This window comes from Phoxinus phoxinus (genome assembly GCF_949152265.1).
Source record: "Phoxinus phoxinus genome assembly, chromosome: 6".
Taxonomy (NCBI): domain Eukaryota; kingdom Metazoa; phylum Chordata; class Actinopteri; order Cypriniformes; family Leuciscidae; genus Phoxinus; species Phoxinus phoxinus.
This window is the reverse complement of record NC_136881.1, coordinates 33,557,668-33,581,788: the sequence shown is the minus strand read 5'-3', so window position 1 is coordinate 33,581,788 and position 24,121 is coordinate 33,557,668. Positions and strand designations below refer to the sequence as shown.

At 37.7% G+C, this 24,121-nt stretch overlaps 1 protein-coding gene across 28 annotated transcripts in view; it reads right to left on the bottom strand.

The window, feature by feature from the left end:
* Positions 1–81: 81 nt before the first annotated feature.
* mcf2la (mcf.2 cell line derived transforming sequence-like a) overlaps positions 82–24,121 on the bottom strand; it is a 68,400-nt gene continuing 44,360 nt past the window's right edge. For 4 of the 28 annotated variants that reach the window (XM_079614633.1, XM_079614647.1, XM_079614645.1 and 1 more), the window contains 29 exons: positions 19,787–19,906; positions 19,555–19,671; positions 18,081–18,230; positions 17,837–17,961; positions 16,353–16,467; positions 15,837–15,956; positions 14,438–14,629; positions 13,948–14,139; positions 13,619–13,778; positions 13,063–13,115; positions 12,594–12,673; positions 12,438–12,504; positions 11,898–12,013; positions 11,740–11,809; positions 11,561–11,653; positions 10,798–10,890; positions 10,284–10,712; positions 9,940–10,032; positions 9,735–9,813; positions 9,318–9,374; positions 9,074–9,232; positions 7,966–8,058; positions 7,629–7,694; positions 6,680–6,757; positions 6,289–6,363; positions 2,768–2,877; positions 2,568–2,680; positions 1,489–1,592; positions 82–1,398 (listed from right to left, as the gene is read on the bottom strand). In XM_079614633.1, the coding sequence (XP_079470759.1) occupies positions 1,319–1,398; positions 1,489–1,592; positions 2,568–2,680; positions 2,768–2,877; positions 6,289–6,363; positions 6,680–6,757; positions 7,629–7,694; positions 7,966–8,058; positions 9,074–9,232; positions 9,318–9,374; positions 9,735–9,813; positions 9,940–10,032; positions 10,284–10,712; positions 10,798–10,890; positions 11,561–11,653; positions 11,740–11,809; positions 11,898–12,013; positions 12,438–12,504; positions 12,594–12,673; positions 13,063–13,115; positions 13,619–13,778; positions 13,948–14,139; positions 14,438–14,629; positions 15,837–15,956; positions 16,353–16,467; positions 17,837–17,961; positions 18,081–18,230; positions 19,555–19,671; positions 19,787–19,906 (3,399 nt within the window). In that variant the 3' untranslated portion in view covers positions 82–1,318. The remainder of the gene's footprint in view (positions 1,399–1,488; positions 1,593–2,567; positions 2,681–2,767; positions 2,878–6,288; positions 6,364–6,679; positions 6,758–7,628; positions 7,695–7,965; positions 8,059–9,073; positions 9,233–9,317; positions 9,375–9,734; positions 9,814–9,939; positions 10,033–10,283; positions 10,713–10,797; positions 10,891–11,560; positions 11,654–11,739; positions 11,810–11,897; positions 12,014–12,437; positions 12,505–12,593; positions 12,674–13,062; positions 13,116–13,618; positions 13,779–13,947; positions 14,140–14,437; positions 14,630–15,836; positions 15,957–16,352; positions 16,468–17,836; positions 17,962–18,080; positions 18,231–19,554; positions 19,672–19,786; positions 19,907–24,121) is intronic. The other 24 variants (XM_079614622.1, XM_079614644.1, XM_079614649.1 and 21 more) reach the window with 16 other exon arrangements.

The following is a 24,121-nucleotide window of genomic DNA, read 5'->3' as shown; positions in this document are numbered from 1 at the left end:
GGTCATCTTCAAAGCAGAAATGAGAGCAATGTGGCAAACACACTCAATATTCCCTTGACAAATCTGAGCCAGCAGAAGAGGACAGAATGTTTCAGTGAAGTTTATTTCTGCCTAAGCACTTTAAATTCATTCATCTCATACAACCTCTTAGATACATATTTACACATGTACATAGATACGAGTCTAATAGAGAAATATATTTTATGTCAAATGAGAACACGATAAAACTAGCATGAGATAAAACTACTGTAACATGCAGCAATGTGCCACATACAATTTAAATAGATATTAACAATGATTTCTGTATTGCTGAACACGTTAAAACAAACGACAGTGTGCGGTTCTGGGGACACTTGAGCACAGTGGTAATTCATCCTGGATTCAATCAGCCGTCTAGGATTATAGGTGAACTTGTTTTAAGTAATACTTCTTGACAAAAGGTTCTGACCTTTAAAATCAAGTCTTACAAAAGTTGAGTGACACGTCCAGACTACATTTTGAACCATCCAAATTAAACAATCTGTGGTGACGTACAGGAAAATAAATTGCATAAAATGTGAACACAATTGGTATGTTGTTACTGGAAAAATGTAGAACAGTAAAGTGACAAATACAACAAAATACAATTCATTGACGCACAACAATAGTGGTCATAATATACAATATGTATAGATATATATATATATATACTGTTTTAATGAAAAACATGAGATAAAAGTTAATATCTGTACAAATCTTTTACAGGAAATAATTTAAACTATACAGCTGTTTTAGATTAATACATACAGTGAACAGGACTTTTCACCAGGCATAACCTCAAGAATCTTTATCGTATAAAACAACATTTCATTGTCTTGCTGCTACAGCAAATCAGACAGGAGCTTTCATTCCAAAAAGACACTGACATTCTCAACGCAAGATCAATAAAACCAGTGGAAGCTCATGTGAGAGTCCTTGTTATGTATATTTAAAGACTTTTAGACCGCAGGCTACTTTGATGTTAATGCCGACTCGACCAAAAAACCCTTTTTCTCTTTTAATCTTTGTGGAAATGCATGCAGATGCGAAACGAACAGCATCACACGATATTTTCAAAGTTAATGAGAATGTGAACAGCAGATACGTTCTCTCTCTTATGAAGGAGAGATGGGTTGAGGAAGGGTGACGCTCTATATAAAATATCCTGAATGGCGCGTATTGACCGCAGAGGTCAATTCCTTTCTCGGTAGAGGAGGTTAAATACAGTACGAAGGCTCGAGGAGCTTCAGTAGAAAGTGCACTGTGTAGGAGCTGCCACAAGGCGCTGGAGCGGCGGGCTTCAGGTTTTGATGTCGGAGAAGCTCGTGTAGGTCTCGCTGCAGCTGGACGACGTGCTGAGGTTTCCAGACCCACTGCCTTCTGTGGGGAAAACACGCATACATTAGCTAAATTCAGAAAATATGATGGGGATTTATTGTGTGGTGGATGGGAAGCTGGAAGTTGTGTTACCTGAGCTGGAGAGAGATTGAGAAGATTTGGATTCTCTGATGAGAGTGAGCAAGTTTGCAGCAGGGACCCAGCCCTCCTTATTGGTCCGCAGATTACGTACAAACCTGAAAAAATTCAGGTTAAAAATTATATTAAGCCTATGAAATTAGGAGCTGGTTATGATGAGCATTATTTACTGCTTTACTGTTTAATTATGTTTTATTGCAGTGCTTCTCTAACGGAGCCCACTAGGGGGCCTCGGCAAACTTTCAAGTGCGCCACAGGATGACTTAAATGAATATATTATATTTTGAATATATGAAAATAATACAAGTATAACCTAAACACAATGCTAAAAGCAAACAAAATGCGAAATAAAATCTTTTTTTTTTTTCCCTCAATAATCATTGTTTGTGTTGAAGAATATACAGTTCTGGAATACAGAACGTCTTGAATCACAAAATGAATCGTGGTTAATTCATTCAGTATGTTAAAATAATTAACCACGTTAATAAAGAAAGAAATAAAGTGAGAATTGCGAGATTTAAACTCAATTGTGAGATTAAAAAGTGAGATAAAAAATGTTTTATTCTGTGGCGGAAACAAGCTAACTATAATACAAATTAAACTAAATTTAAAATGAAAACTGAAAATAGCAAAAATAAAAGCTAACTTAAAGGTGCAGTGTGTAATTGTTTTTCATCTAGTGGTGAGGTTACGAATTGTAACCAACAAAAGTTACGGTGACCGACAGGAAAATATGTCATCGTCTGATATAGCAGAGTAGCCAGTTAAGCAATGAGGTTTCTTTACAAAGATAAATTAAGAAATTATGTTTAATTATTATTCAGTAAAACGATGTGTTATTGCGAATATTATTGTTTATCATTGTGTCATAGTGTTTTATTCGCTGACTTTAGCTAGCTTCTTTGCACAAATTTGGAATTTATTTCAATTGGTTGATTAAACAGAATAAAAATATTAAATTGTTGATTTATTAAAAACCACAAACAAACGATTAATTGATGGGTCATAACGTGAAACATGAGGATGAGTAAATGATGACAGTATTTCCATAATCCCGAGTGTGTGAATCTTACCAGCGTCCGTCGTCTCCCTCTCTCACCAGCTCCACCGTGTCTCCGCTCTTAACCGTCAGCTCCTGAGGTCCGCTTTTCTCATGGTCAGCTACTACCACGTACTTGCCCGGAGACTAATGAAAAAAACAAACAAACACGACACCATCAGTGCTCAAACAAACATAGGAGGACACAAGGAGTCATGCAGCAAAGAGACTCACCAGCTTCTTCCCTCCCTCATCCTCAGGGTCAGAGTTCATGGGGTCCTCGGCGCTCGAGTAACCGTCGTTCTCCTCAGACGCATCCATAGACAGCGACGCCTTGGTGAAGCCTTGTGGAAGAGAGGACGGGTGAAACCAACGTGACATTTGGATCATGTTAAGACATCGGAAGAGAGGGATAAATGGTGCTCCACATAGATGGTGTGTGGAAGATGAAGAAGAGACTGGCTCGGTTTCAAAACGCAGTTAGCTCTTTTGCTGTCCACTCCGTGTGTATAGAAAAGCCGGATTCCTAACGGTCATAGAACCTTACTCTAGGAAAAGAACCTAAAAGAACCTTTACAGTCTATGATGTCATAGAACCTCACTCTAAGAAGAAAAGAACATAATAAAACTTTTACAGTCTATGATGTAGAAACTTAAAGTTCCTGTCAGGTGCTTCATATATAGAAACTTTTAGGGGCTCCCATCATAGGATGGATTTAGTTCATTTTATGGATTTAGTTTGAATTATTTTTTAAATTTTAATGAAATTGTATCAATTAAACAGCTCGTAAAAATACTTTATCAGTATAAAACATTGAGCTATCCCATTAAAAATTAACATCAACATTTATTATTGCGATCATTTAAGACTTATGCAATCCATTCTATTATTATGCAATAATTTAAGGGATTTCTCCTGAAATAGAATATTTTTGGCGTAAAGAATTCTTTAAAACTGAGTTTAAGAACCCAAGGGTTCTATATTGAACCCAGTTGAAACTTTTTTTCTAAGAGTGATTTGAAACGCTCTATAAGCAGAGGGTATACTATGCGCGTGACGTCACGTCGGCCGGAGTGACTGCGGTTACGCCCGCTGAGTGGCAATACTGAGAAAACAACACACTAAAACGAGAAAGCTTTGCGATTGACTGTACAACTAGATTTGACAAGGAATCTGAGGTATATTTTTAAAGACTGCCGAAAGCTACAGAACAGAGAAGCAAATGGTTTGCTGCGATTCACAGAAACAACTGGACTCCAGGCAGCGAAAGGTGTTATCATTGTGTGTCAATACTTGTGCCAATCATACCTATATATTGTATTGACAACTCATCAATTAAATATTTACCATTGTATATTCTGCATAATTAGACGTTGTTAAATAAACACTGACAAAAAAAACTATACAAGTTTTAAGGCTGGACGATATGACGATACAGGTGAAACTAAAAAAATTTGAATATCGTGCAAAAGTTAATTTATTTCAGTAATTCAACTTAAAAGGTGAAACTAATTTATTATATAGACTCATTAAATGCAAAGTGAGATATTTCAAGCCTTTATTTGTTATAATTTTGATGATTATGGCTTACAGCTTATGAAAACCCCAAATTCAAAATTAGAATATTGGGAAAAGGTTTTCATAAGCTGTAAGCCATAATCATCAAAATTATAACAAATAAAGGCTTGAAATATCTCACTTTGCATTTAATGAGTCTATATAATAAATTAGTTTCACCTTTTAAGTTGAATTACTGAAATAAATTAACTTTTGCACGACATTCAAATTTTTCGAGTTTCACCTGTAAGTATATAACATTGATATACAGCAAGTGATCACCCGGATTTAGGCCTACCTATATTGTATTTATATAAAGCGTTCACACACAGGCAAATTTGCTTTATGCATTTCCCTGGTGTCGAAATCAGACACGTGTAAAATGTCAGAAAACACGATTACTGGCTGCATGTCAATATCCATGGATTCACTGGATCTTTGGCAAGTTGTAAGGAACACTAAATCGAGTCAAAGTTTAAACTGATAATCGTTTTTTTACTCACGTTTTCGCAGTTCTCCCCTATTAATTCCTGTCACGCAAGCGGCTCTTTTGCCACTGTCGAGGAAGTGACATCAACGCATAACCACTATAGAGTTTGGCATTAGCATGTTGCGAAGCTAACAACACAATAGTTGTTATTACCCTAATTGTAAATTTGTTTAATCATATAGTTGTCATTTCTTTAACCAAATAAATTCACCACCTTGCATGGACGTTTTCACTGAGCTTGTCACAATGCATTATGGAGTTGATGTGAAAGGTGTATGAAGTAATAATCCCAATTCCTAAGTTTCAGAACAGATTTTGCATTGGGAGTGTGCATGTGATGCCCATGTAGGCAGCACACTAGGTTCTGAAACGGAGCCAGAGCCTCTTTATCTCATAATCCATTTAAAAAGAGGAACAGGTCCAGGCACTGAGCTAACAGCTGTTTGTGTTTTATGTTCAGGTTATGACCGTGAAGAAGGCATATGACACATTCGCAAATCATTCAAACCATGTTTATGGAGAGACGCATAAACATTTTTAGATCTGAATCAGTGGATAATCATGGAGCCCGGAAGAGTGTTTGGTAGAAACGGATCTGTGGTTTCAGAATTGTAAAAGTGAATCCAGAACTAGCACCGCAAACCAGCAGACAGGAACCCAAACCAGACACTCATGCAGCGTTACACTCAAGTGTTTCCACACCAAGGGAAGTGCAAATTGATTTTCTTGCACAAACTGGCTTATAAATGTACTATTTTAACCGATTCCCATAAATCGACAGTAAAAAAAAACACTGTATTTAAAGGAATAACTCAACCAGAAATTTAAATTCTGTCATCATTTACTCACCCTCATGTCGTTCCAAACCTGTTTGGCTTTTTGTTTTGTGGAATACAGAAAGATCTTTTCCATGCAATCACAACAAATGGAAACTAAAGTTTTCAAACGTCAAAAGGTGGGCAAAAGTATAAATATAAGCAAATCATATGAAATCATATGACAGCTTAGCCTGAAGAACAAGTCAAAACGACTTATTCACAGAAAATCTTCCTGAGAGAAATACTGTAGTTATCAGTCTAATTTGTGAATGAATCATTCTTTTAAGTAATTGATTTGGTTCACAAACCAGTCTGAATGATTCATTCGTGAATCGGACTGAACTGGTTCTCAATTTCAATTCACTGAATCAAAGATCAGTTTGCAATGATTTTCAAGTGAAAATCTCACCGGAGGAAAAGATTGTCAGTGAATGACACCCACGTCCATAATACTTTTATGGTGCTTATGCTTTGTTTTTGAAGCTTGAACCCTTTAGTCCTCATTCAATGTAAATGCATGGAAAACATCAACCAGCAAATTGTGAAACAATTCACAGAATTCTGTTACACAGAAGCAAGAAAGGCAAACTGGTTTGAAATGACATGAGTGTAAATAAAGATTATCAGATAATTTTTCTCTCTCCCGTTATACGATATGAACTGGGCTGGATTCACATTCTCCCAAGGTGAAGAGCTTTTTAGATTTACAATAGTCATTTATTGAGCAGTTATATCAGAGATGCCATTTAGCACAGTGATTTATCCTGCAAACCACCAATTACAGTGCAATAATATCATACCCTGTGGTTAGTGTTAGTCTGTTTGGAAGTTCGCTGTGAGAGAGCAATAAAGACGATAAAGTTCATTCCCACACCAGGCATCTAGTTACCTCTCCTTTTAGTCTGCAACAGACTAGAAGTGCTCATCCATCTCACTCGGGTAAGAGAGATGTGGGGACCTGCGTCTAAGGGAGAGGCAGCCGATAAGATTTCAAAGACTCCATCCATTTACCAAACACCACAGATCGCTTTTGTTGGTGGGGTATGCAGAACTAAAGTCAGTTTGTTTGGACTGTGAATGCTTAACACTGAATATTGAAGCGGTTTAGTTCATTATTACTTCAAGCTGATGTATGAATGATGGTGAAACCTAATATATGAAGGTGAAATAAAATGTGGAAACCACATAATATGATCAAACAAAGGCTTTGGGAGCACAGGACACTGGTCATGGCTGATGTTGGAGGAGGGAATGCTGGGTGTTTTTATGGGACAGTGTACCTCTGAAGCCAAACGGTGTAGGATCGCTCTTAATCTCATGTCTTTTAGTTTTGTGATCAGGACTAGGGGGGGAAGATCCTGGCAGCCAAAGCAAGGAGCGAGAAAGGAGAAAGAAAAGGATAAGAGGACAAATAATCAGGAAAGAAGAAAGAGAAAGCCTATAACAGGGTTCAAGGAAAGATATTATGAGGAACAATGTGGCTGTTCTACAGGGTGAAAGCCTCTAAAGTAGCATGTACAGTAAAGTCTTACACTGTGCCCTAACCATTTGCGATGTGACAAAACAACATCTGATAAAAGATGCTTTTCCCCCCAGTTTTGGCCTGTTACAGTAAACCCAGGAACATTTTATCAGTTCAAAATCCCACTCCCATAAAATAAATACATAAAATTTGCATAGCATTTTCAGTTTCAGTGTGGACAAATTCTAATAAATAAATTAAAACATTTAAATCGCAAAGAATTTTCAGCGAGAAAAGCAAAGAAACCAGGAAAAATTTTTTTAAATTAACTTTGGTTTTGTTGTGGACAAATTATTTTCCCTGGAAATAAAGTTGTATCATGCCTAGGGTAGGGCATACCAGTAAACTCAGGGAAATGTAACTGGTCCAAAATTTTTTATAATAATAATAATAAAATAAAGTCAAATTTGATTTTGTTGAGGACAAATTATTGTTCGTGGAAATAAAGTATCACGAAATGTAACTGGTCCAAAAAAAAAGAAAAAGAAAGAAAGAAATGAAATAAAATAAAATAGTTTGGTTTTGATGTGTACAAATTATTTTTCCTGGAAACAAGTTGTCACACCTGGTTAAGGCACAGTACAGAGCATTTAATTAATGATGGTTCTAAATCCTAATGTTACCAAGCTTGAACTCTGACGTTAAACTGCAAATCTAGACTTTCGTCTCTACACTAGAGTCTAGTGTATCCTGAGACTGCAGTGTACCTGGAGGGCAGAGAGTGATGACCATTGGTAGTGTGAGGCTTTTGCCACCAGAGGCTGCTATAAACTCTGCAGTGAGGTTCAAGCCAAAGCTTAGTACTTATTCCAGGGTCAACATTTTCCATTTATCCAATGTCACTAAACTATTTGTTTTCAAATGTATTGTAGTTAGAATTAAATATATATATATATACACACACACTAAACATTTTAACTTAGAAATTTCTACTAAACATGCTTTTGTCATAATGATTTTCAGAAATGATTTATCAATATGCAGTGACCCTGTTGTAAATGTAATGCCCGTGACCGTGTAAAGTGGTGAGCCCTCCTGCTGTACCTTTTTGGCTCTTGAGGTTACTGAAGCCCTGCAGTGTAAAACGCTTTTTAGCCACTGCAGCTCTCTCAGAGTTGGGACTGGTGACAGTCTCGTCTATTCTCCACAGAGACAGAGAGAAAGAAAGAGGAGGGGGAAATAATCAAGGCCGTTACAGGTTTAGTCAGAAAATAAAATAAAAAAACTAGGAAAAAAGAAACACCAGGGGTCACAAAGACATTTTTCACAGAAATTCACAGTCTAAGCAGCAAGAGGAAAGACAGCAGCATTCTGAATTGTGGGATAGATTTAGGGAAACGTCAGTCTGGGGTTAGTTTCACGGATTCATTGACCGACTGATTTCAAATATGTCCTGTGTAACTTCTGAAAGACGACCTCTGAAAATGCGTACACACAGACGCGGTGTCAGAAATCGAATACTTACCTACTATATATATATACAGGTGAAACTCGAAAAATTTGAATATCGTGCAAAAGTTAATTTATTTCAGTAATTCAACTTAAAAGGTGAAACTAATATATTATATAGACTCATTACATGCAAAGTGAGATATTTCAAGCCTTTATTTGTTATAATTTTGATGATTATGGCTTACAGCTTATGAAAACCTTTTCACAATATTCTAATTTTGAATTTGGGGTTTTCATAGCTGTAAGCCGTAATCATCAAAATTATAACAAATGAAGGCTTGAAATATCTCACTTTGCATGTAATGAGTCTATATAATATATTAGTTTCATCTTTTAAGTTGAATTACTGAAATAGATTAACTTTTGCACCATATTAATTTTTTTCGAATTTCACCTGTATGTATATGAAAAACAGCCCGCCAAAAAAATTATATTTTCGAATACATGGAATTATAAAAACAGTTTTTGAAAAGCCCACAGATGACCTACTGTACTACTTCCGCCAAGATTCTGAAGTGTGCATTCGATGGACACATTACAATCCCGAGAGGGATTTATAATGGGAAGTGAAACGACGCGACTGACGCCGGGAGGTCACGTGACAGTAACATGGCGGATGTAGACCCATATTCATAATATATAGAGCGTACTTTAATGGTCTCGGAGTAAATTCATTTTATGTTGTGAAGGGCTGACTGACCTTTGACCTTGTCGTTATTTTTGAGTACGGCAGGCGCACTGGGATCTGCCGCTGTGGGCTCAGTTTTCTTGAGGGTCTTTGGGTTGGTCTTGAAGGGGCTCAGGGTCAGACCGCTGCTGGTGGGAGTTAACTGATCTGTGCCCTTCTGCTGCCTCGCCTCTGAAACACAACATCACAACAGTATTGGACAACGACAAACATAACGTGCTCATAACGTGAAGCTTGTCATTTCTATATACTCTACCGTTCAAAATGTTGGGGTCGGTATGATGTTGGTAATGTTCTCTTATGCTCACCAAAGCTGCATTTATTTGATCAAAAATACAGTAAAAACAGTAAAATTGTGACAAATTACAATTGAAAATAATTGAATACATTTTAAAGTGTAATTTATTCCCGTGATGCAAAGCTGAATTTTCAGCATCACTACACCAGACTTCAGTGTCACATGATCCTTCAGAAATCTGATTTGCTGCTTTCTTATAATTATTCTTATGTTGATATTCTAACAGTTGTGCCGCTTAATATTTTTCAGGATTTGTTGATGAATAGAGGATAGAAATTTTTGTAACATTACAATTGTCTTAACTGTCACTTTTGATCAAATGAATGTGTCCTTGCTAAATAATAAAAAGAAAGAGTAAGGCACGGCGTCTCTCACCTCTGCAAGCCTTCAGTTGCCCCGTTAGAACCTTCCGGATCTCATTCACCCATGCCGTTTTGATTTCTGGTGTCGGCGCCTGAAGATAAACAATAAGATGACCAGAAAGGTGAGTGACAGGATTATAGATTAGATGCATTCAGTGCTATTTAAATAGACGTAGGATATTTTTACAAGGACGATTGTAAAATGTATAAGAGTTTACCTGTACGATATACACCTCCTCTCGAGAATTACACCAGATCTCAAACTTTTTGTTGTCTCCTTTTGCATTTTCAGTAATGCCTACAGCACTCATCTATCAGAGGACAAGATATGAACATAATCAGTCTCATACAGGAACCTGATATTCCCTGTAAATGTGCTCATCTTAATTAACCTTTATTTACATGCAGATTACATGAGCATTTCTTCTTTTTCTTGGTTAGATTACACTAAAAATGATAAATCTTCTCTTGATTTGCCGACTGATTTCCATGTCAGAGAAATAATAAATGAAAACGAACTACTTTAATATTTTTTAACTCCATTCAGGCATTCAGGACTTACGTTGAGAGAGTGTTTGAAGCTGTATGACGGGGCTTTCTCGTAACCTTCTCCGTTCTCCTCTCGTTTCTTACAGAAGAGCAGACACTTCTCGTGCAGGAAGAGGTGTCTCTGCATGGGCTTGAAGCGCGCCAGGTCTTTTACTTTCGCGTGACCCTTCTTATGCTCCGTCCACACGCTGAACGACCCCTGCATCATCAAGCGGCCCAGATCGCTGAGGTTGCCCTGGAAACACAGGTCAAGGGTCAACAACGACTCCAAAAGGTGTCTTGCGTTATTGATAACCGAAATAAAATGTGTCCTTACTTCATATCCAGTGATGGCGATAAGGTGCATGGAGTCATTCACAGCTTTTAGGATGCCTAGAATAGATGAGAGCGCCTCCTGCAGGTCTTCCTCACCGTCGCAGCCTTTACTGTACTTCAACAGTTCCTGATATAAACACGCATGAACACAGATGTTACCAGACAGAGGTGCAAATATAGGAATGCTATGTTTGGGTCTGGGTCTAGTTTACCTTGAGTAAAAGCTGGTATTTGGTTATTCTCTGCACAGGCTTGAGCAGGTACGAGTCCAAACCAAGTTTATGCTCCAGTTTCTTTTGACACTCCTGAAAATAGCATACACAAATTCTTTATTTTTCTTAACTATGAAAATAGTTTATGATGATGATTATTGTATAAATATTACTATTAAACTGTTATAGTATTGTATTATTTATGAAAATAGTAATAATAATAATTAAATTAAGTTTGGGGCAGTAAATCTTTTTTTAAAGAAGTGTGTGTGTGTATATATATATATATATATATATATATATATATATATATATATATATATATATATATATATATATATATATATATATACACACACACACACAGCATATTAGACTGATTTTTGAAGGGTCATGTGACACTGAAAACTGGAGTAATGCTGCTGAAAATTCAGCTTTACATCACAGGAATAAATAACATTTTTAAATATATTCAAATGGAAAAAAGTTATTTTAAATCGTAACAATATTTTACAATATTTCTGTCTATACTGTATTTTTGATCAGATAAATGTAGCCTTGGGGAGCATAGTAGGCTTCTTTCAAAGCATTAAAAAAAATCCAAAACCATTTAACAGTAGTGTATATAAGGTCCTATATATTGTATTCCTAAAATATTAGCTATGACGCTCTATCTATAATATGACCCTTTGGATTATAGAAAAAAAGATGTGCTTATATGTAACGTGGCTTAATGGTGTGTGTAGTTTCGCTGTAAGATGACCTGGAAGAAAGCGCAGTCAGAGCACTGTCTCCACAGAGACTCGGAGCGAGGCTTGTTCTGACAGTACTTCTCATATATCTGCAGATCCGTCATCTAACAAAACATGAACAAACACATTTGAAAAATCCATTTAATCACGTAATAAATCAGACCAGCACAAGATGTAACATCGGACTCACTCTCTCCAAGAAACACCGGCCCACAAGCTCAGGATAGTCTGTGTACGTCTCCAGTTCACGAAGAAAAGTCCTAAAATATATAGAGGATAAGAGGCTCTTCAGCTTTATAACATTACACAAGTGGAAGCTCAAACGGAGACAGAGAGGGTTCAACTCACTTCTTGTGGAACTGGTATATCTCAGGCATGTTGCCAAAGAGGATGTCCTTCTTGTGAAGCAGCGTGTTGGGGATGAGATGAGCCATGGCTGGATTGTCCATTTCTGCTGCATAACCCTAAACACAAATCACTGTCAAGTCAAATGCGCTAAAAGTTATTAAAGTCACTATGAAATCAAAACTGACAATTCTTATTTGTTCAAGGAATATTGCATTTTGATTATTATTATTCATGAGCCCTTGTAATCTTTCATCAAAAAAGCTTCCCCTGCCTATTGCATCTTCTCTTCTCTGATGATGCGTTTACTGGCACGAGGGCGGGGCAACCTGTCACTCAAATGAGATCCACCAATAGGAAACCACTCCAAGCTAATCAATTCCCAATGGACAAAATCAAGTCCCGCCCTACATTTTTTTCTTGTCCGAGAAGCCGTTTTACTTGGATACACGTCACAATAGGAAAGAAAAGACGATTGCAACTGTTTGATGCCGACTTTAAAACAAATTGATCTGACCTCTGAAAGGTGTCAGTGTAACTCACCTCCAGCACACACAGCAGCTCCTCCACATACGCTCTCTCCGTCTCCAACAGCTCGTTCATCACGTGTCTGTAGTGGACGGACATTCAACACATAATCAGTCAAATAGAACATGACACACAATAGCTCACTTTCTTTTTAAGTCGCCCATGACTGACCGTCTAAGCACAGCAAAGTTCTCCTCTTCATCAGAGACGGACGTGTGTCTGCTGCCTTCATTCTGTAAGTGCATCTCTCCCTGCAAATATAAACAACCATGCATTGATTTATACGTATATAACATGCATGCAGTGTCTTGAAAATGTGTTCAAACCAATTCTGTCATTTTATTAAAATCACACATATGGCTCAATGTTCAAAATCCACTCAAAGTAACGCAACATTTGTTAATTTGTTGCTAAGATCATCTGTAAAATTTTAATAAACAGTTAAAAATGTATACAATTAAAATAAAAACATTCAAAAACTTTAAGTTCACTTAATATTCAATTAACAAAAAGCTGAAGTGCAACGAATGCATAAGTGAGCAGTGCAGCCACTGTTGCTTCATTTATCAATATCAAAGCAGTATTATAAATATTACTGCTTAAAATAAATAAAGCATTTTTCTAGAGATAAGATACCTACTTTTCTGCAGTTTCCATTGATGATATCACCCTCTATAGACTTCTCCCTATGTGCTGGGGTAAAAAAAACATGCATAAAATATAATAATATTTTTTTTTTGTGGCAATGATCCCTGCAGTTTTCTATTATGAACACTAGATGGCAGAAGAGTAAAATAAGTGACGGAGTGTGTGTGTGTGTGTTTATATGGTTTATTATGAGGACACAAATGTGTATAATGACATGGGTTTTACAACGTACATGGTTAATGAAAGACACTTCCTGTGTCGTCATAAACCAAATGGCTTTTTTTGAAAAAGGTTCTGAGGATGTTAATGGTTCTTTACGAAACCATAAATCCCTTTAAATAACCTTTATTTATTTTTTAAAAGAGCATGGAGATAAAGGTTAGGAACCTGTTTTTTAATAGTATTACAGCAACACCGTGAATGTATATTAGCAGCACGTGTGGTTTGCTTTTGGCATCTGATGGAGCATTTGGACCTAGAAACAGTGACACGTTTCTGGGAAACCCAACACAACCCAACACACAAAAAGTCACGTTTAGGGGATTAACCTGGAGACAAGATGGGGGATTTGATGATGGCCTCAGGACGTGGGGCGACGGGCTGCACGGGTCGTGTCTGTTTGGCTGCTAACTTCTTCAGACTGACCCTCCTCTTCTCGAACATTTCCTGCATGGACAGCTGCTTCTGAAACACTTTGTCCACCTGATCCTGTTTTAGCACAGACAAAATATCCATTCAACTCAAACTCAAAGACATTTGACTAATAATTTCCATATTCTCAATAACACTTAAATAACCAATACATGTATAAATAAAAATCTACACACACGTATCATGGCTCAGTTCTGTTTTTTTTTTTGAGTCTTTTGTCTTTTACCCTGAAGTCTTGAGTGAGCACCGACTCATAGTCCCTCCAAATTGCACTCAAATCTGTCAGCTTGTGCTGATTGGCTGTATCCACGTAACGCTCAATCTCCTGCAGCGCTGCCTCCGCCCCATCCTGTGATTGACACTTATCCACAGGCTGAGACGCCAGCAGGTAGATCCCATCTTCACACCATTTAGAGGCCTGAGAGTGACGGAAGAAGAAAAAGAGTATATGTTTTTGTGGCTTTTAGTCCATGTCTGCTTGCTTTGAGACCATTTGTAATCTATTCCTAAAAGTTGACAAAGCCTCCTCCTAAATTATAAATAGAGACTGTGACCTAAACTAAAGGCTATTAGCTATTTAGCAATGTCCACTTGATATGTCCTGCTCCAACAACTTCTAGTTTCAAATGGAAATAAGTCAGCACAGGAGTACAGTTCTCTCGTTGACTATTTTCGAGGGGTCTTGAACAGCTTTGATGAAGGGGTGGGCCCAGTACCTTCTCTAGACACTGGTGTAGCTCCATGGCTTTGAGCAGATGAGCTTTCTTGACGTTCAGGACACCGCTGATCTCCTCACACACAACCCGCAGCTCAGAGCATTTGGGCAGGATGGAGTCCACAGCGTAATGAGACGCTTCGATCAGCAGATCTGCATCACACGCTAGAGACAGAGCCCGGTCCAACACCTCCTACAGACGGAGAGAAACATTTAATTTTTTAAATAATAATACACTTTTTGTTTTGTTTAAAAAACAACACATTTTTGTTTTTTGTTATTTTATTCAGCAGAACACATAAAATTGATCAAATATAAGAGTAAATATTATATAACTATACTTTCATTAGAAATGTACTATTACAAAAGATTATGATGATTTAAATTTCATACAAATGCTGTTCTTTTGATCTTTCTATTTAATAAAGAAAATTTAAATCCACAAAAATATTAGGCATAAATATTAAATAGTTTTCAACACTGATAATAAGAAATGTTTCTTGATATAATAATATGAATATATATTTCTTAATATATATTATAATATAATATATATATTTTATATAGTTCTTAATATAAATCATTTTATTAGAATGATTTCTGAAGGATCATGTGACACTGAAGACTGGAGTAATGATGCTGAAAATTCAGCTCGGCATCACAGGAATAAATTACAGTTTAAAATATATTCAAATAGATTTTTTTTTAAATTCTATTAATATTTTACAGTGTTTTTACTATATTTGTGATTAAACAAAATGCAGTCTTGGGGTGAGCATAAGATACATCTTTCTAAAACAATAATAAAATCTCCTTTTGAATGGCATGTGAATATTTGTGTTTTAATAAAGTGACCATGGCAACAATGAAAAACAAATTATGTTAAATAATGTCAATCTTTAAAATTCTGCTGTTGACGAAGGTGACTTCATTTTATTAGTCAATCTTTGAGTGAAACTTTTACTAAAAAAACAACAAAAAATCAAGTTTGCTACTTTGTGGCCACCCAGAACTCCCACAATCCCCCTGTGTCAGCAGAATAATTCCAGCGTAGTGATGGGTGATTTATCACATCGGGTAGAACACCCCCCTCTTCTCTCCGCAGGATGAGGACATGTGGGTGATTTCTGAAAGGGCCTCAAACTGCCGGGCTCAGCAATTTCATTAAGGAAGGTGAGATTTACATGCTTTATAAGACCATATGCCCGCATCTACAGTACACACACTAGAACATTATAAGGACAAATGAATGTGCGTTGGGTCTGGATAGAAATGAAGGAAAGAATTTATTTGATCCGTAAAAGATTTTTTGCAGTACTAGGTCTCATTTTGTATCTGAATAATACTGTCATATCATCAGGAAAAAAAAGAAATAAATTTGACAGCAGGTTAATACTTACACAAGCTCTTTCTTCATGATTGGTCAGCTCTTTCAGGATATGTTCAGCGTGGGCGGGGCTTATTCCTACTTCCGAGAAGCTTGATAGTCTTTCATACACCAGGTCTAAATGCGCTCTAACCTACAACACAGATGAACACATTACAACTACTGCTCATAAAGACCCACACACACACTCACTCCATAGGTGTAATGGTTTTTATACTGGACAAACTGTATATTCCATCCCCCTAACTCTATTCACATCTAAACATTAGATGAAAAATCTATAGTTATAGCGCTAAAATTTAAATAAAAATGAAAGCTAAATACAAAAACGAATAAAAATTACAAAAGCACATAACAATATGACTGACTGAAACAAACTAAAATGAAATGGAAAATATACAAATAAAAGCTAATTCAAAATATGAATAAAGATTATAAACGTAAATACAAAATAACAAAAAAACGAAACAATGCATCTCTACTGAAAACATGTTTAAGTGATACAGATGAACCAGTCTGTGTAGCTCACCTCCCTGTAGTCCTGCTCAAAATGCCGCAGTTGCAGACATTGCTCTAGCTTGGTATGGTGTTTGTCCCAAAAATCATCAAATGCTGTTTCTGTCTCATCTAATTGACCAAGCAACCTATAGAAAGAAAGAGAAGAATACTTCACCCAAATGGTCACCATTTACTTTCTTCTGTGGAACACAAAGAGATGTTTTAAATATCCAAGCTGGTTTTTACTATACATTAAAAACATACAGTGAACAGAGGGCAAAAAGTATCACAAAAAAGTCTGAATTTTGATGTCTTCTGAAATCTTCCGAAGTCATAAAAACCATGCCCACCATCATAGCTCTGAAATCTCATTCTGTATGTTTGACTGCATCCATAAATAAAAACCTTAAAGGGGTCATCGGGTGCAAAATTCACTTTTATATGGTGTTTGCATATAAATGCGTCTTTGCGGTGTGTGGACACACACAACCACCATACAAATCTCATGCTCTGCCCACGACCACTGACGGACTGTCCCGTATTAGCATATTTCCCATATTAGCATATTTCCCCCTCAGCATTTGTATACTGTCCGCCAAGGCAGCACTTTACGTGTCTTGTGTCGACACCCCCCGAGGAAGAGAGGGGTGGGGTGAGCAGTTGCTCATTATCATTTAAAGAGACATGCACAGAAACTGAGCTGTTTTTGGTGAGGTAAAAGGGTGTTGTTTTACACAACCATTGAGGAATTTTAACCAAAGTATGTTACAAACTTTACATGAACACCGTAAAGAATCCTACCAACTTGTGTAAAATGGGCACCCGATGACCCCTTTAAACAAATATAGCCACATCAAGATAATAAAGGCTGACAGCAGATGCCTGTGGATATTAACACACACAGATCCCAGAATGCTGCTTCAGTGTGAGGTCATACGAGTAGAGCTGGACTTCCTGTAAGTTAATGCTCTTTTTGCATGCGTGTCTGTAGATTTGCTGTATAATCTTCTCCAGGTGGCTTGTCTTGTTGTGTATGCAAAAGCACAGCTGACCAGAACAGCTTAATAAGGACGAAAACTGACCAAGGACACGCAACAGTCTGCTGCTGGATTGTAACCGCCTGTGCTCTCCTTTTTGCATTCCAGCACGGTAGATGGCATCACACACACACACACACACACACACACACACACACACACACACACACACACACACACACACACACACACACACACACACACACACACACACACACACACACACACACACACACACACACACACACACACACACACACACACACACACACACACACACACACACACACACACACACACACACACACACACACACACACACACACACACACACACACACACACACACACACACACACACACACACACACACACACACACACACACACACACACACACACACACACACACACACACACACACACACACACACACACACACACACACACACACACACACACACACACACACACACACACCTCTGAACAGTAGCCAGGTTCTCCAGTTCATCCTGGTTCATGGTGTAATCTGGATCTTTCACCAGCGGCTCATTGATGCTCTCCAGCAAACGTCCTCCCTGACAGAGAGCGATCCTCAAGTCATCCTGCACACACACACACACACACAAAATAAACATGCTATTCAGTCCGAATGATGAACATGAATTATTTATGTAAACTTAAGGTTTGTTTTTATTTGTAGTAGTTTTATTTGTTTTCTGACCTTCATCTTGTCCTTTTTCTCTGTGTGGATGGTTAGTAGGTTGGACGTGGCCTCGACATCATTGGGCAGTTCTGTCTCTGCCAGCTCTGTCCCGAAAGACTGGAGAGTCTGTGCTGTTTTCTTCACCATCAGAGCAAAGCCTTCAATGGCCTACAGGCACAACAACACAAACCAAGAGTCACACATGCTGGATCAGTGCAGAACTACACCAATCACATAACAGCAAGACACCCATACACACTAACACTAACGGCTGAGTGTGCAACAAATAAAACACATCCACAAGTGCACAGTGCTTAAGCACAGCAGCCACAGATCAATACGGACGTGCTGGAAATCAATTACTTAAAAGCAAGTACGAGGAGAACTGCAATTCATTTGCTTGAGATGAAGACCGACATCCTCCTGGAGGACTTGGTTTTTTTTTTTAAATACCTCATTATAATGATGAAGAACCAAGACTTAAGGTGTGTTTGGAAAACTATTGGATTTTATCATACTACTACTACTAAATATGCATAGTATGAAGATGAAAATTTCCACTTTTGCCCATGTACAGAATTCAGTGATAGCGCACTGCATAGAACTGTATCCCATAATGCAACTTCACATGAGTAATACATACACTAGGACATATACTAGGACTTTCCATAGACATAATGGTTTTTATACTGTACAAACTGTATATTACAACACACACACACACACACAGTAGCCAAGTTCTCCAGTTCATATTGGTTCATAGTGTAATCTGATTTTTAACCATGACTTTTAACATCTATTAAAAATGCCATGTGTAAATCAATGACATATTACCCTATCTACACTACCGTTCAAAGTTTGGGGTACGTAAAGCTCGGAAAAAAAATTATACTTTTATTCAGCAAGGATGCATTGAACGGATTAAAAGTGACAGTAAAACCATTTATAATGTTATAAAAAGTTTCCATTTCAAATAAATGTTTTCAGCATGATAATAGAAACGTTTCTTGAGTAGCAAAACATTATATTAGAATGATTTCTGAAGGATCATGTGACACTGAAGACTGGAGTGATGATGCTTTGCCATGACATGAATAAATAAAATATAACATAAGAGACTTCTTTCAAAAACATAAAAAAATCTTACCATCACTAAACTTTAGAACGGTAGTGTATTTCTGCAATTATCAATAGACACCTCACTGACATTACCCATGTTACATAAGAGGTCATGTGACAAATAGCATAGTTTGAAATGTTTATTGTAGTATAGTATACTACAGTAGTAGCACATACAGTAGTATACCATACACACCATATGCTATAGCATTTCCTTCCTTTCATGCTATTTTTTGTAAGCTTATGTCATTTACTCATTAAATAATTCGTTTTTTTGTTCAGTCGTTCCTTCATTGAGTGGCTCATACATCCAACCAATCCCGTCCCCACTCTTCACCCGTCAGTACTGTAGTGAAGCTGGATCTGTACTCACGGTGCGGTGTGAAATCCATTTCTCGTGGCAGTACTCCTGCGTGCCGCCCAGTTCCTGCGTGAGCTGTGTGCGGTCGATGTAACTGTGGAGCTCAGTCACAGAGCTGAGCATGATCACCTACACACACACAGTTCATAATATAGGCCACTTCTCTCATGTCAGCGTATAATCCATTTCATTACGCTCTTCATTAACCACACATGAGGCTGTGTGTGCGTGTGTGCGTACTTACCGGCACCTTCATTTTAAACTCATCCTTGTTAAACTTAAATAAGATGTCTGAGATAGTCCGCTGGAAGAGTGTTGTGGGTCTCAGTACCAGCACCAGCTGCAGGTTGCCTGGGAAAGAGCCCTACAAAACACACAAACACATAGAAAACTAAGAAAAACATCTAAAGGCAAGCAAAATAAATATTAATACCAAAGCTTATGTTAGTGAGCCATTACATTTGACTGGTACAGCCTCCCTCACACTGTCTGCATTGACACACACACACACACACCATCTATATTCTGTTGCCATGACAACTCAGTTTCTTGAGAGACTAGAAAGGCTAACAATGGTCTCACATATGCTTCCCTCCCTGAGCTCAATTTCTCTCTCTCCCTCCCTCTATTTCTTAGTGAATACATGAACACACACACACACCCCTCATGGAGTTGTTATGTTTACAGTCTCTTCATTAAAATGCCTCCCTACTGGGCACCGCGTCAAATCAAAAATATGTCCGCAGATCAATACAGAGCTGTGATGTTTGCGTGGACTGGGTTTCCTGACAGCTGAAGGGACAGTAGTGTAAATGACTGTGTGTGTGTGTGTGTGTGTGTGTGTGTGTGTGTGTGTGTGTGTGTGTGTGTGTGTGTGTGTGCGCGTGCGTGTTGGTCAGTAAGCAGTGAAGCAGAAAGAAGAGGCTTTACAATGTGATACTGAGAACTGATTTAAAAAACGTTGGTCCTGTATTGTGAATATATATCTGACCACTAAAAATTATAATAATTATGTTTATTCAGTCACAATAAATAATTTCCTTGATAAGAATGGAATAAAATATTAATTCAGTCTATTATCAACTAATAAATATAAACATTTAACATTTTTAATCTAATTAAAAAATCATGATGTGCCGATTCATTAATCTAATCAAATGACCCAAAAGGTAATTTAAAGTTGTATTGTGTTAAATAAGAAAAGCATTAAATAGACATTACAAAAAGTAGTTTTAAAATGAAATATTTTATTTGAGAAGACAAAATTTACACATAACCTTTAGGCTACAGTGGTCATGATTTTTTCATTTACAGACCATTTACAGTTTTTTTTTTTAAACATTCTTAACAATATTTTTTTTTCATGTTACGTAAGAGAAAGAAAGTCATACAGAAAGAAAGTCGTACAGGTTTGAAACAACACATGAAGACCTCCGATGCAAAAGCCTCTAAAAGCCACCCATGTCAAAACTGAGTGAATGTTATAGTAACGCACATAGTATACGTTCATCAAATACTTTCACTTCAAACTCACTAAATCCCAGCCTCAGCCCATTCAGAAATGTCGGTACTTGGGTAGAAAGAAACCTATACAGAGGAGCTTGATAAAAAATTTAATATTAAAGAAAAAAAGTTAGACGGACTTAGAGGTTTTTGCATCTGAAGTCTTCAAAATGTAAATAAACCACTCTCATTTTTGGGCAAACTACCCCCAAAAATATGATTTATTGTTTTTGTATTTTCATACTCTAAATAAGAAACTAAAACTGCCAGTAGGTGGCGATAAATGTGTCAGTCATTGAGTCATTCATTCATTCGTTCGTTCATATGGTTGATTCAGTCAGGAATCAAGTAAATCTGGTTCTCTTTACGAATCACCCGATTGATTCGCTCAAAACACGGATTCATTCGGTAATTGGTAACGATAACCAAACAACACGGTGTTGCTCGGGGCCGCACAACAGTTCTGCTCTGGCTTTATAGGTAATCATTTCATTGGCAAAATTGAGCAAAAATTTACAATATGCTGTCTAAAATTGTACAATTATTTATTGACCTGTTCTATAAAATCACATTTGCACTATTCGGGACAAAAACAGCACTTGTGTGATATTGCCCTGGTTAAATGTGTATATAAAAATGAGACTAAAGTTCATACTGGGGCATTTTTGCTCAAACTCTGCATTTTGTAGCACAAATAGTGCTGGTATAAACCAAAACCCCAAGTATATGATAGTAAATAGTAATACAAATTAAAAGTCAAATTTCATTAGCATGTTGCTAATGCATCGTCACTGCATTGAAACGCACCCAACTGCCCAGTCACTCCGTCCACAGATTTAAAGGGGGTGGCGAGATGCACAATCGGGATTTGTTATAAACACTTGAGCCATCCCAAGAATCACAGTCAAGTCCGTACAGCTCAGCGGGAATCTGCCAAACATGAGATAATCCTACAGTGGGCTGATCTCACAGTCTGCCACGCTGAAATGCCTCCAGCTCTGGGTTTCGAGGGAAATTTGTTTACCGTGCCCCCCTTTTTTTCTTGGACAGTGCTGTTGTTTGTTTGTATTCTCATCTAACAATTAGGAAAGAGTGAGATTCAAGGGCTAATGAGAATCATTAGAGTGGCAATTGGACGTTTGTTTTGCAGAGTGGACCTCAACACGATGAGATATGCTGATATGTTAACCTCACACCTGAAATTTGACATATTCGGCACATAACTCGTCATGATTTGAATGGATATCAAAGCATCTGGCTTGTTGAGCCAGAAAGGAACTACCTAGCAACCGCCAAAACACACTGACAACTGAAAAAATATCATTTATAAACATCGTTCCATAGTACTCTTTGTATACAATGTCCAAAGCAATTGTCAAATCCAAATGAGCAAAAGATTTCCCATTCATAACGCCCATAAAGACTCACTCAGTTCCATTAAAAACCTCATGTTTGATTGCTGACAAAGGAGTCTCCTCAAATTGAACCCCGCCTTTATATTACCATGACAATATCCTGTTCCTCTGAGGCAGATTGGCCATGCTTGTCCCAACCACGCTGGCAATAACCGAAGAGTCACAGGGGTCGGCTGTGAGCACAACAGGAAGTCGGAGAGAAACGCCCCATTATTGAGTCCTCCATTAAAGCTCATTCAAGCAGATGTGACCAACACAGATCCTCTTTTAGGAAGCTTTAGTAAACCGCTGTGTGTCTGTGATTGTATTACACGATTGCCTTGGGCCTCTCATAAAGACTGCAATTACAAGATAACGTGCCATTGGTCTCGTTGCGTTCAGAAAATGAATTGAATATGGTTACATACACAGTGCAAACACACACCCTATGTTTTCCCAAATTAACAACTCCATGTTTCTCCATGTTGCAGTGAAGATGTGGTCACCCTCCCTTCCCCCATAACCGCTCACTCACGGCATTATTATTATGGGTGTGTGTGTGTGCAAGGACTGCAGTAGTGTTTGTCAACACACATTGTCGATGCTGATAATGATACCTAGAGAGCAAGGATGTTAATGGGTCATACATCTATTTGTGTGTATATATAGAGATAAATGAATAGGACAAGCATCACTAACACACACACGCCACACTTTCCAGAAATGATACCGGAAAATAACAGGATTTTGATAGTGAGAACAAGTGTGAGACAGAGAAAGGAATTACTATGTGCATTTATGGGGGTGTAACTCAATGTTCTCCTGGGAAAGCCGTGTGTGTGTGTGTGTGTGTGTGTGTGTGTGTGTGTGTGTGTGGAGATGGAGAAACCGTGTCTCCAGGGAGCAGCTGCCACGACACTGATACACCACAGACTAATCAGACACGTGGCACGTGGAATTCAATTAACGTACACACACACACACCTCCAGTCCACAAACCGACTGCATTTCCTAATTCAATACACAATTCTAATTCAATTACTTTGCCCGTTATTACCAACAAAACCAGAAACATTCCAATAAATAGCAAGGAATCTAAATCCCAGTGACCCTAATGCTCACCTCCGTGACCTTTCACCTCAGGACTAACCTCATACACCCAACGTCACAGGTGAACCGCCTCCTCATCAGCGCGTTTCACTCTTAATAACCGTGGATGGACATGAGGAACCCAATGAGGTGTGTGTTGAGACACACTTACAGGGTACAAGACGCTGATGAAGTCACTGAGCGCCAGGAGAAAACACAGACGTCATAAAGCAGTTCTTACGACTGAAAAGCACCTAAGAACAGTTTTAGCATCATAAATGGTTGAACTTATCAGCTAGTCTCTCGCGTAGGGACAGGTTTAGCTGACATACACTCTTATAAATGGCATTGAGGATTTCACAAAGAAACTTTAACATCCATAGAACCTTTGCATTCCACAAAAGGTTCTTTATACATATTTAAAATGCTCACATTAAGACTTTATTTTATTTTAAGAACTGTTCACTGAAATGTTCTTTGGGGAATTTGACATTGATGCTTTAAAAGCTTTATTTTTAAGAGTGGACGTCAGACTGGAGTGAAACGCATTTTGTACGGCTTCAACGTCTGATTATGCACAACAAAAACCATTG